At 34.2% G+C, this 13081-nt stretch overlaps 1 protein-coding gene across 4 annotated transcripts in view; it reads left to right on the top strand.

Moving 5' to 3' along the window:
* Window positions 1–13081, top strand: part of FSTL5 (follistatin like 5) — a 706657-nt gene that overhangs the window by 528626 nt on the left and 164950 nt on the right. For all 4 annotated transcript variants that reach the window (XM_038559137.1, XM_038559135.1, XM_038559136.1 and 1 more), the window contains exon 8: window positions 10005–10125. In XM_038559137.1, the coding sequence (XP_038415065.1) occupies window positions 10005–10125 (121 nt within the window). The remainder of the gene's footprint in view (window positions 1–10004; window positions 10126–13081) is intronic.

Below are 13081 nucleotides of genomic sequence, written 5' to 3'. Positions count from 1 at the left end.
CTAGGATTCCAATTACACATATTTTAGACTGATATTGGCCTACAGCTCTTGGATGCTCAGTTCTCTCTCTCTCTCTCTCTCTGTTTCACTATTTTCATATGTGTGTTTCCATTTGAGTAATGTCTACTGACCTATATTCAAGTTCACTGAGTCTTTCTTTCGATGTGTCAGGCATACAGATGAGCCTGCCAAAAGCACTCTTCATCTCTGTTACTATGTGTGTTTTTAAACTTATTCCCAGCATGTCCTTTGACACATTCTTATTGCTTCTATTTCTCTGCTGAAATTACCCATCTATTCATAATGTCTTCAGATTTTTCCAGTAGAGCCTGTGACATGTTCATCATAGTTATTTTATCCCCTATCTGATTTTCCTAACAATAGATTTATATTTGAGGTTAGTTCTATTGATTGTTTTGTCTCTCAACAGCAGATTATTTTTCTTCTCAATTTTGTGTGTCTCATAATTTGTAGCTGAAATCCACATATTCTATGTGGGGTGGTAGAAACCAAGGTAAATAGTATTTATGCCTGGAAATAGGTATGACTCTTTTTGTGCTAGGCCTTTATTGAGGAGTTGAGCCATGTTTCCATTTTGTTGGTTGCTATGATTACCCTCAATGCACCATCACCTTCAAGTTCCTCTGGTGGCCACTTTTGGTTAGGGTGGGAGCTAGATTGGTTATCTGAGAAAATTCTTGATTGCTTTTAGTCCATCCTCAGCTTTAGATTTTCCCTGTAAGCTTGTGCTTCAGAGAAGCTGTCTCTCCATTCTCCATGTCCCTCCATTAGTGGTATTCTGTTCTTGTTTGTTTCCTGGTTCTTGGAACTGAGGTGCTGAGGAGCAAGAAAGGATTCTGTATTTTTATTATTATTATTATTATTCAGCCTTAGCCTTAGGCTGTTCATGTGCCTCTGAGTTTTTTGAGCAGAAGTTTCTCAGTGATCCTGCCTGCCACCAGTGGCAAGGGATCTTTAATTTTCTAAAAGTAGAAGGATTTCTTGCCTTTCTCCTTTTCCCAAACTCAGGATGTTTTCACCCACTGAAAGTAACAGGATTTGCTGCCTTTCTTCAGAAGGTTAAAACTTCATTCCACTGGGAAAAGACTCCAGGCAAGAATCGTTGATTTTTTCCTCAGCAGTAGAACTACAATATGTTACACAACATCAGAACTTCACTTTGAGGGATGCTTTCCCTGATCTCCACTGCTCCCAGTCTTTTTCATGAGCAAACAGCGAGGTCCATGGAGAAGAAGGCACAGGTGTGTGTGCTCCCAGGGGTCTATACTTACAACTGTGTATGTTCAGGTTTTAGCAATCCATTAAAAAAATCACTTCATTTTTTCTTAAAACACCTATTTGTATGGCAGCCTTGATTTCTTCTAGTGTTGTGGTATAGGTGGGTGATTGCCTGTGCATTGTTTCTTTTTTGAGGGTCACTCAAATGTAATCAAATTTTACCCTAGTCAGTTGCCTTCGAAGTCAGTACTCTGATGGGTTCAAGAACACAGTGTGATTTTGTAGATTGCCTAACTTCTTATTGTTTGCATAGATGTGACACCTTTTCCATTTTTCTCTTCTAAGATGGAGCCAGAACTCTCTAATCTACTGTATTAATTCACTAATTTTAACAGGGGGACCAGGATTCCAGGTACCTTTGGGTATTATGTTATTAATATTTTTGACAAAACCAAAAGAAAGATTAGTTCTCTTTCAGAACATGCCAGAATATAGTATAGCATCTAAATGTCTATTTTTTCCCCATTAAAATTTTAATAAGTAAAATTCTAGTCTATTTAGAATAAATAAGAAAGACACTTGGAACATTTTATGTGTACTAGGGGAAGCAATATATATTCAAGTACATGATTTAAGGTCTAGTAGAATTTTTTGTTGAATTGGTTATTTTATATTTCAATATTACACATACCCAAGGGTGTATACAATTTAAGGTAAAATAATGGACTTGTAATTTATAGGCTCAATAACTACTTAAAAAGGATAACATTAACAACAAATTTGAAGGCCCTTATAGGCTCATCCCTATTACAGTCTTCTTCTTTTTCTTGTTAATACAATTCTTTCCATGAGTTATATGCTAAGTAGTTCTTTGCTGGTTTTGTAAATTTTTTTTTTTTACCATAAATGTATATAATATATACATATCTAAAATATAATTGGTTTTGCATGTTTGAATTTTATATACATTAAGTCATATTGTATTTTATATACATTAAGTATCTAATAGGCTAGTGAAAATCTTCTGTAGTTCCACATACATCATAAAAAATAACATCATAAAATAATATCATAAAATAATAGTACTTAGTCAATTTCAATATGTAGATGTTTGCCTAAATTACTTTTATTGCTATTTTATGAAAATATATTTCGTACACATATAAAGCTAGGAAAATAGCTTGCACAAGATTACAAAGTAAAAGCACACTAGCATAATCAACATTACAAATTACTGTAATGTGAGTATATGTTAAAGCAATGGATATTACATAGAAAATATCATTTGAAGTATGGTAACATTGGTACTATGCAATTTAGAACTATGGAGAACATAATTGAAAAAGGAAAGTTAAGTTTTAAATTTCAAATTTATCATTTTTTAATGGATGTGATTTTCTTTCAGATCGGAACAAATGTTCATGGTTAAATACAGGCCTGAATTTTAGTTGTTATGCTCTGCCATAATCATATCTGATGTGTGCTTCCCTGAATATTCAGGATGATCGATGCTTGTCATTTATGGGTTGTTAAATGCTTTAAATTTTACTTTTACACAATTGATTATAGACAATTGTAGCCATAAAAGTTTTTGAAATTTTAGGAATGTCCTTCAAATTTTCTTTTTACCACAGTTCTGTTTTTTTACTGCTTTGAAAAGAATATAAACAATCAACTCAACAAAATAAACGTTTTCAAGTTTCTTCCTATTGACTTTCTAGACATCAGTGCCTTGAGGCAACTTTTTAATTGTGTAGAATCTCATAAAGATTTAATCACTGAAGAAATATTCATGGGGTGTCTATTGGCAGCAAGATTATAAAGGTGCAATGGAGGTCCAGAATAAGTGCAAGATTTTTTTCCCTGAATTCAAAGATTGTTATTTTAAGGCCATAATTCTCAACCATGGCTGAGTATCAAAATTGCACATTTGATTTAATCTATTGAAGGTGAGAAAAATGCTGAGAAAAAGAAAGATTCAAAGATTAGAAGGGTTGAGTCAGGATGGAGGTAGAGTAGGATTGATATATCTGTATACATATATATGGTGCATATACTTATATATATTCTCAGAATACATATTAAAAAAAACCTCAAAGGTAATTTTGAGGTTTGGCTAAAATAATGGAGAATCTGGAAAGAGGAAGATGTGTTAAGAATTGCATAGTAATGAGAGTAGTTCAATCCTGCAGTCTGATGGTTTGGATGGTCATCTTAGACCTCTCACTTTGGTGGTGTCTTAGTCCATTGGGGTGCCTATACAAAATGGAGAGCATAAATAACAGAAATTTATTTCTGGAACTTATAAATCAAAGATCAAGGCACTACCATATTAATTCTGGTGAGAGGCCTCTTCCTGGTTCATAGCCAGTGGCTTCTCCCTGTATCTTGATATGGTGGAAAGCATGAGGGATCTATGTTGGGTCTATTTTAAAAGACCACTAATCCCATTCATGCAGGTTCCACTCTCATGATGTAATCACCTCTCAAAGGCCTAATCTCATTGTACCATATTGGGCATTAGGATTTCAATACCTGAATTGGGAAGGGAACGCAAACATTCAGACCATAGGAGTCAGTGACCCCAGCCTGAACATCAGCATATTTCAGGTTTCTTATATATAAAATGGGACAAACAGTAGTGCATTTGAAAAAGATTGTCTAAAGGATGAAATTTGATAATTTATATGAATTATTTAGCATAGTACTTGACATGTTGAGGTGCTCAATAAATATTTATTTGGTTTAATTTTAGTGTAGTGAAAAGATCCATGCCTTACTCAAAGTGAAGAGAGAATATTAAAGTCTTGTTTATACAGAAAAGCTGTCTGAAGATTATAAAGTTATATATTGGAAGAAATTGAGACTGGAAGATTTTGCTTCCATTTAAAAGAAAGAGGAAAAACACATAAACACACATAGACTAGAAAGGGTCACACATATGCTAATTTAGAAAATATTCCAAGTTAAAGCAAGTTCATGTTTCAGAATAACACAGAATAACACAATAGTGATAAGAGCCTTTAAATAAACATTCTCAAGGTTATATTCTCAGATAATTTTCATATCATTAGGTGAAGGAATCCTGATTATAGTAGACAGGGAAGAGTCATACTTTCCTAGGTAGCTATGTAGAACAACACATGGAAAAGTTGTTTATTTCAGATTTCATGGAGATTTAAAAGAGGAGTTTTTGAAAATATACTTTACAAGACCTATTTATAGGTTGGTATGCATGAATAGAAAAATAATTACAAACAGCATATATGCTTTGGGTTTTTACAATTACGTCCAATTATTCTTGTCCAGTAAAGGGATTCATTTCTGTTCTATTTTGGTCTCCAAGATTTGTTCTGCTTTCCATGAATCTTTCCTGTGTGTTCTAGCCCCCATGCCTTTGTCTACCTTATGCACACTGGGTTCTTAGGTTATTGGTCATTATGTTTGGATCATAATCTTTTGCAAAATATTTTGTAACTCTAATAATTATTGATTTTTTTTCCTTTATTGATATTTACAGAAGTTTGGCTGTTCCACATTTTATCCTGTTGCATGTCAACTGTCTGCAGTAGTGCTAACCAGAATCACAGCTTCAGTCTTTATATTTGGCATTTCCATTTTCTAGCCCGAGTGCTCTAAGCATGAGCAGTGTTTTAAGTGGTGGCCTGGAGTGATGCGGGGAGTTTTACCACACATGTGTATCACACAGCGACTCTCCTATTGGGGCTCAAGGTCTAAATCCTCTCCTGTTGTGCAGATCATGAGACTTTCCCTCTAGTGTTATGAAAGCTCACCCTGGCAGCTGTAGAAATGTGGTACGATTAATCTTATATGATGTTGAAGAATTTTATTTGACAGTTATTAAAGAAATATCATTCTTCAGCTAAATGATTTGATGGCCAGAGCATACAGTATGTTTCTTTCCTGCCATTCCTTCTCTTTATCCTCCCTCTTTCTTCTCTGTCCTGCCCCCCCTCCTCCTTATTTTCATTCTTACTCTTCTCTCCTCCTCTCACTCCCTCTTTCTGTCTCATTTCTTCTGTCTCCTGCTCCCTTGACTGAGAGTGCACTTTCCTTATTTTCAGGCCCAGGTTCAATAGCTTCAGAGTAATTTTCTTGATTGCAATCAATCTGTATGAGTATCAGAAGGAAGCTATTTTTAAAAGAAATGCACATGGTATGAATATAGGTAAAGTCTGAAATATACTAGTTATGTTTTTTGAGCACTGCTACATGAATATTGGTAAGTCACTAGGTACTATATTTTAAAGATTCAAAGATAAAAAAAATGGCGATGGGGTTTTCTGACCAAATGCGGTTGACACAATTAGTTATAGTTTAGAAAAAAAAAAAAGTAAAGATGAATGCTCACTTCTTTAAAAAATAAAACGTAAATGTTAAATGATTAATATATAATTTTGTAAGTGTAAGGAAATGAGAAAGAAATGTTGGGAAATATTTATATGAAATCAGAATGATAAAGCCTTTTGATCATAAAGTTGATGAGAGGAATGAAAAAATCTTCAGACCAAATCGTCTACACAAAATTAAAAGATAAAGAATTCATTAAAAATTGGGGGAATGAGCATGAAAAATAGTAAACTCCAAAGTTAAAAGTTAGACAATAAATAGGTAATTTTTTTAAGATCATTTATTTATTTTAGAGAGAAGAGCACACAAGCAGGAGGAGGGGTAGAGGGAGAGGGACAGGGAGAGAGAGAATCTTAAGCAGACTCCCCACTCAACACAGAGCCCCATGCTGGACATGATCTCAAGACCCTGAGATTATGACCTCAGCTGACATCAAGAGTCGACCTTCTAACTGACTGAACCACTCAGGCTCCCCACCAAACAATTCTTCAATGGTTACCGTGTACATATAAAACCTTTTAATAGTATTTGTAGTAAAAGATGTTGAAAATTTGCCAATTACATCTTGAAAAGAGTGGGTGCAACAGCATCCGTATAGTCATCCTCATTTACTGCTGCTGAGAAAGGAAAGAGACACGGATGTTCACTTATTTTAAGTGCTGCTGTCTTTTCTTGACGTAAGCCTCCGGCCTATCAGCTTTCCTTCTTCCTTTTCCTCATGTGCTCTCACTATATTTCTAGCTTCTTTTCTCCAGACTAACCAGTGTGATTGACTTTCTTTGTTTCAGGCATTTTATTTTGACTTCTTTCTTCTCTTTTCCTGTCCTTATTCCTACTGAATCCGTGATTGACAAGAAAGGTAGCATAAGTAGAGGGGTTTAAAGCACAGCCTCGAGTAAGCCTACCTGGTTTCAAATCCTCCTTCTACTAATTAGGGGCCAAGAAAAACTAAGAAGATTACTCACCATCTTAGTATCCCCTGCTTTAACGTGAGAGGAATTTATTAGATTCTCTTTAGTAGATTTATAGCTTTGTTATACAGATCAAATCCGTCAATATTTATGAATTACTTAGAGCAGTATCTGACATATAATAACTACTATTTAAATAAGGATTAAAATGCTTTGTTTTTTTTAATATTTTGCATATATAACCTCTGGTTCATTTTATTTCTCTAATGCTTACAATGTTTTGTAATGCAGAGTGTCTATTCTTTATATAAGCGTATTTTGGTCATTCTTTCTTGATTTCTAAATTTTTATACTAAATAAAGATTCGGTTGGCCAAAGTGATATGTGGTTTTATTTTAATATGTATATATATTTGATATCTAAATATTCCATATATAACTTATTTTCAGTAACAGCTTTATTGAAGTACAGTCTTCATAAAATTAACCACTTTAAAAAATGTCTAGTTGAGAGGTTCTTAGTTTATTCTGAAAATTGTGCAGCCACAATGGCTATCAGAGTTTAGAATATTTTCATCACTTCAAAAGGACTCCAAACCTGTTAGCACTCATTTCCTATCATCTCATCCCCTCAGCTCCTAGTAACCATTAATCTATTTTTTATTTCTATGGAATTGCCATTGATATTTCCTATAAATAAACTCATGCAATTAGTGCCTTTTTGAGTTTGGTTTATTTGATTTAACATAATGTTTGCAAGATTCATTCATTCTACAGTATATATTAGTACCTTATTCTTTTGTATTGACAAATAATATTTAATTATATATGACTTTGTTTTATCCATTCATTAATTGTTAGGTATATGAGTTGTTTTCACTTTTTTGGTTTATATGAGTAAAGCTACTATGAACATTCATGTACAGTTTATGTATAGATTTTTTTTTGGGGGGGGTATATGCCTAGGAATCAAATTGTTAGACATACAAGACTCTGTTTAACTTTTGAGGAACTGCCAAAACTGTTATTCCAAATAGGTACTCCATTCAATATTCTCATCAGCAATGTTTGAAGGTTCCAATTTTCCCACATCTTCTTCAATAATTGTTACTGTCTTTTTTTATTTTTTAGCCATTCTAGTAGGTGTGAAGTGGTATTTCATAGTGGCTTTTATTTGCCTTTCCCTAATGACTAATTATGCTGATTATCCCTGTTTGTGCCTATTACCCATTAAAAATTCTTTTTTATTTTAATAAATATCTATTCAAATTATTTGCTCGTTTTCATTGGATATATTCTAGATACAAGCCCACATAAGATAAATGATTTGCAATATTTTCTCCCATTCTGTTGGAGATCTTTTAATTGTTTTGATTGTATTCTTTGGGAAGTACAAGTTTTTAATTCTGATGAAGTGTAATTTATCTATTTTTCTTTAGTTTACTATATTTAGTCACTGAAATCTTTGCTCAGCTTAGTGATGAGCTAATGATTGAACAGGTATTTAATTAAATGTGTTGAATCAATAAGTCTTCCAGACTTGCCAAAGTGCTCTATTTCTGTTTTGTGTTATGTCCTCAATGCTCCCACAGGCAGTAGCAAGTTTGCCTTAGCCTTCAGTTTCTGAATGTGTGGGGCCTCAAAGCCAATTAGAGATTAGGGATTCTCATCCTAAAACTAAAATGTAAAAAAAAAAAAAAAGTACACCTCTTTTGGGTATGTGCACAATCTTGCACATTTTTATGACCTCCAGATTCCCAGAAATATGCAGATTTTTTTCATATCCCCTTATTGACATCCCATTCTCACTTTTCCTTTTATGTTTTTGTTTGTTGGTTGGTTTGGTTTGGTTTGGTGTACCTACTGTTATCTCCCTTCAGTAGCGCCATCATAAGAAGCTGTAACATTAAGCAATTGGCTGTTGTTTCTTTTCAATAAAGGCCTTCGGGATTGATAGCTGTTTACACAAACTGAGCTCAAAGTCTTGCTCAAATATAAGGACATCACAAAAATGGAAGTTTTCAGGGGGCTGCTAGATGGGTCAAATGCTGACATTTCTTCGAGGATGGGACCTTGGAGTTGCTCGAAGCCTACTCTTCTCCCTCCAGTGTGTGCTGGGATGATGGTTTTCACAGCTGGCCGCATTACAAAGCTGGTGGTACAAGGCATCCATGCAGCTGTGAAAAGAGGGATACCACAAATCTCTTTGTTCTTACAGAGATTCAACTATTTTTTGGAGTAAATGCTCTGTAGATTGGTGCAAGTCCTTTTTATCTATTTCCAGATTTCTGAAAAGTTGATTCTGACAATTGCTGCAGTGTATTCATTCGCCTTTATGGAAGAGAAGATTTTCTAGTCTTTACTCGGCTCTTCCAGAGGTCCTTCTTAGATTTGATTTTGACAAACAGTGTGAGATTTGTTTTCTTTCTTTTTTCCAAAATAGTCATACATTTGTCTTCATATATTTGAAATAGTATCGTTGTTTTGTTCTAATATATTGATTGTTTCTGGGCTTTAAAAAATTGTATTCTATCAATATAGATATAAATTTTACCTCTGACATCATACTGCTTTCATCATTTTTCTCTGGGTGAATATATAATTAAATGATATAAAATTATTGGACAATTATTAGTGTCAAGGGTATAACTAAGAGCTATTTGTTTTAGCTAAAAATAAGAAAAAAGTCATTTTACAGCTTTATTAACTAAAAAGGTACAGCCATCCCTTCTTATATTTGGAGTTATGTTCCAAGAGCTGCAGGTGATGTCGGAAACTGTATATGGTATAAAACCTTATATGTATTCTGTGTTTTTCCCTATATATACATTCCTATGATAAAGTTTCATTTATAAATTAGGCATAGTAAAAGGTTAACAATAAAAATAGAAAAATTATAACAATATACTATGATAAAGGCTCTGTGAATGTGGTTTTTCTCAAAATACCTTATTTACTATAATCATGATACTTCTTGTAATGATGTGAGATTATAATGCCTATATGATGAGATGAAGCAAAGTGAATAAGGTAGACATTATGACTCAGGGTAAGACTACTACCTGAGCTAGTGATGACACATCAGGAGAACGTTTATTAATTTCCAGACTGCGGTTGACTCTAGTTAACTGAAACTGGGAAAAACAAAACTGTGGATGAGGGGAGACTGCTGTAAACTAAATTAGAAAAAAATACATGGAAATTGAATTAGTTTATATAAACTCATATAATTCAAATAAATACTAAAAAAGCTGTATATATGAGTGAAATTACACTTTTTAATCAAAACATGTCTTGAGAAAATGGTAATTATAGTCCATCCAACTCTATAAGACTAACAATTATCATTTTGATAATTTAAAAACACTATTTTAGTCTATTTACTTTGCTTCTGAATATGTTTTTCTAAAAAGTGGATTATTAAAATACATTTTAAATACAAAGATCTCATTTTGTTTTATTTTATTTGAATTTATTTCTATAGGACTTTGGAGATGATGGGTCCTTGTATATTACTAAGGTTACCACAACTCACATGGGCAATTACACCTGCTATGCAGATGGCTATGAACAAGTCTTTCAGACTCACATCTTCCAAGTAAATGGTAAGAAATATGATGTTATCATTGCTTTATGCTTCACTATATATTCAAAGAATATCACAGTTGATTAGGAAGGAAAGGTTTCAACTTCTTTAGTTTGGCAAGGCCTCAGGTTTTCTTTTTCTTTTTTTTTTTTTTTTTCTTTTTTTTTTTGAGACTTATTGTTAATGTAAAACCTTTTTCAATGTAAAAAAACAGGTGGTTGAGTGAATAAATGCTATAAATTTATACCGCTTTTCTCATCATGAAGTATAACAGCGTAATTCATTCTAATTGGAAAATTCAAGCATCAGAAATGTAAATTACTTTTTGAAATTTAAATATCAACAATTAGACAACCATATAAATTTTAGAAGCTGAAAAAACTAAGCATCTTGAAATTTTAATCAGATTATCTGATCTTATTAATGGTTTAAAAAACTGCTATTTATGTGTAGCAAATGTTATACTCTTAATCATTAATTCATGCCTGTGAATATTGGCCCTGTAGGCTGATACTCTTTTTTTTTTTTTTTAAGATTTTTATTTATTTGAGAAAGAGAGAGAGCATGTGGTAGGGGGGAAGGGCAGAAATAGAGGGAGAATTAGATGCTCCACAGTGCAGGAAACTAGACTCCTGGCTGGATCCCAGGACCTGGAGATCATGACCTGAGCCGAAAATAGGTGCTTAACCAACTGAGCCTGCCAGGTGTCCCTGATATTATTTTTATAATCAGAGGGTTTTTATTTTCTGATTTAATTCAAATTTAGCTATTTAGTCCAATGGATGATGTAGGATTGTATGTATGATGCATCAATTCACACTGATTCACTTCCATAGGAACTAGTGTGGTTTGTATGAATTAAGAGGAGAGTGACAGATAGGAACTTGGTGAGGTAGCCAAGGGTCAGATCACAGGGAGCCCCGAAGGCCTAATTAAATATTTGGATTCCCATTCTAAGTGTAATAGGAAGCCATCACAGTATTTAGTGTATGAAGTGGCATATTCTGATTTGTTTTAAAATGACTAGAAGCACGGAAACCTGTTTAAGAAAAAAAAGTATTTTAGTAGTCTAGGGAAGAGATAATTGTGGCTTAAAATAGAGTGTTAATGATGAAGAGGTAAAGAGTGGTTAAATTTGGAATATTTATTGAAAGCACATCTGATGATATCACTGAGGACTAGAATGTGAATATGAGAGGTAGTTTTTAAATAATAAACCCAAGAAATTTCAAGCATTTAGATATATCCCTGTGTTCTATCATAACTGACTATAGAAGAAGCACATTTGGAGACTGATATATATATATATATATATGTATATATATATATATACATATATATATATGTAATTTTATTTTATTTTATTTTATTTTATTTTATTTTATTTTATTTTATTTTATTTTATTTTATTATTTAGATTTTATTTATTTATTCATGAGAATACACAGAGAGGAGAGAGAGAGAGGCAGAGACACAGGCAGAGGGAGAAGCAGGCTCCATGCAGGGAGCCAGACATGGGACTCGATCCCAGTTCTCCAGGATCACCCCTCTGGGCTGAAGGGGGCGCTAAACCTCTGAGCCAGCCGGGCTGCCTATATATATACACACACATAATATTTTTTTTTCAACAAGTTAACTTCAATACAATTTCTAGGTGGAAATCAAGTATGTAAGTCTGGAGATCAGAGGAGAGTGAGCCTAAAGTTGTGTATTTAGATAACATCAATGTGTGTAAGCTGTATTTAAAGCCATAAATTTGAGCTTGATGAAGGTCCCCTTTGGAATGCGTAAAAATAAAAATTCACACTGAGGATTGAGCCTTGCATCTGAGGTTAACAAGTGGAGGAAAGAAGACTTATAATGAGCACCTTGTGATGGAAAGTGTGTCCTGAGAAATCAATTTAAAAATGTTGGGGAAAAGATTGAGAAAAATGGAGAGTTTATGGTTTGACTATATGGACACTCAACAGAAGCAGATCTAGGCCTTGGTTTCTAATGCAAACCCAGTTGTAACTAGACATGGATCAAAGCTTGGAAACAAACTTTCAGGGAACCAGTGAAGAAAGCAGAGAAGGTACAGAGGACATGGTGCATGCTAGTCCCAGTGGTCTCTGATGTTTGGAGTTGGACTTTGGAGACAGCAGTTGTACCTGAGGATATGCGATCTTGAGAGGACAGAACTAGTCTGTGAGGGGGGTGTTCTCTCTCTAGATGCTGCATCCTGGGGAAATGATTGTTGTTGCGAATCTGGCTCTTTGTTGTGATTGTTTGCAGACTAATGGTCTATTTGACAAAACTAATGCTCTGAGCTGTTTGTTTTGTTTTGTTCTGTGAGAGATTCTGCAGTTCTGTTTTGGTCAACAATTAGTTCTGTCTTTTATACTCACTCCCAGTTCTAGTTCTTTCAGTCTAAGGACCAACTAGCTGGTCCAGTTCTTAGTAGTTTGTGGAGCAATGCATGGTTCATGTTCTAGCAGCATCAGGATGACTTGAAAAAATTGCCAAAATGTAGATCACTGGACTCCACCAGCACTCTCTGCAAATTGATTTTAAATTTGCATTTTGGCAAGCTTCCGAGGTGATTGTGATGCAGGGTGACACATGAGAACCATTCCAAATGACTGTTCTTTAAGAGTTTCTGCTCGTCATTCATATCTGAAGCAGGCTTCTTAGATAACTCACTCTTTTGCCATGCGCCAGCTAGGAAGCCCAGGAACAAGGCTCTGAGCCAACTGCAGGCTTTCATGTTGCAAGAGGTGCCCTGAGCAGCATGGGAGAAATGCAACTTCCCTACTTTATCCCCTCCTTGTGAATGAACTGCTTCCTCTCTGATCTCAAGTTTTTTCTGAAGATGGAACGTGGGAATAAAGGAACAATGAGGTCTCAGCAACAGAGCCATGACCATGGGTCTCAACACTATGAATTAATTTAGAGGACTTCCATGTTAGCATTGACTGCCACTGAGATCTAACACT

The sequence above is a fragment of the Canis lupus genome, chromosome 15, assembly GCF_011100685.1.
Source record: "Canis lupus familiaris isolate Mischka breed German Shepherd chromosome 15, alternate assembly UU_Cfam_GSD_1.0, whole genome shotgun sequence".
NCBI classification, from domain to species: domain Eukaryota; kingdom Metazoa; phylum Chordata; class Mammalia; order Carnivora; family Canidae; genus Canis; species Canis lupus.
This window is presented reverse-complemented; position numbering and strand designations above follow the sequence as displayed.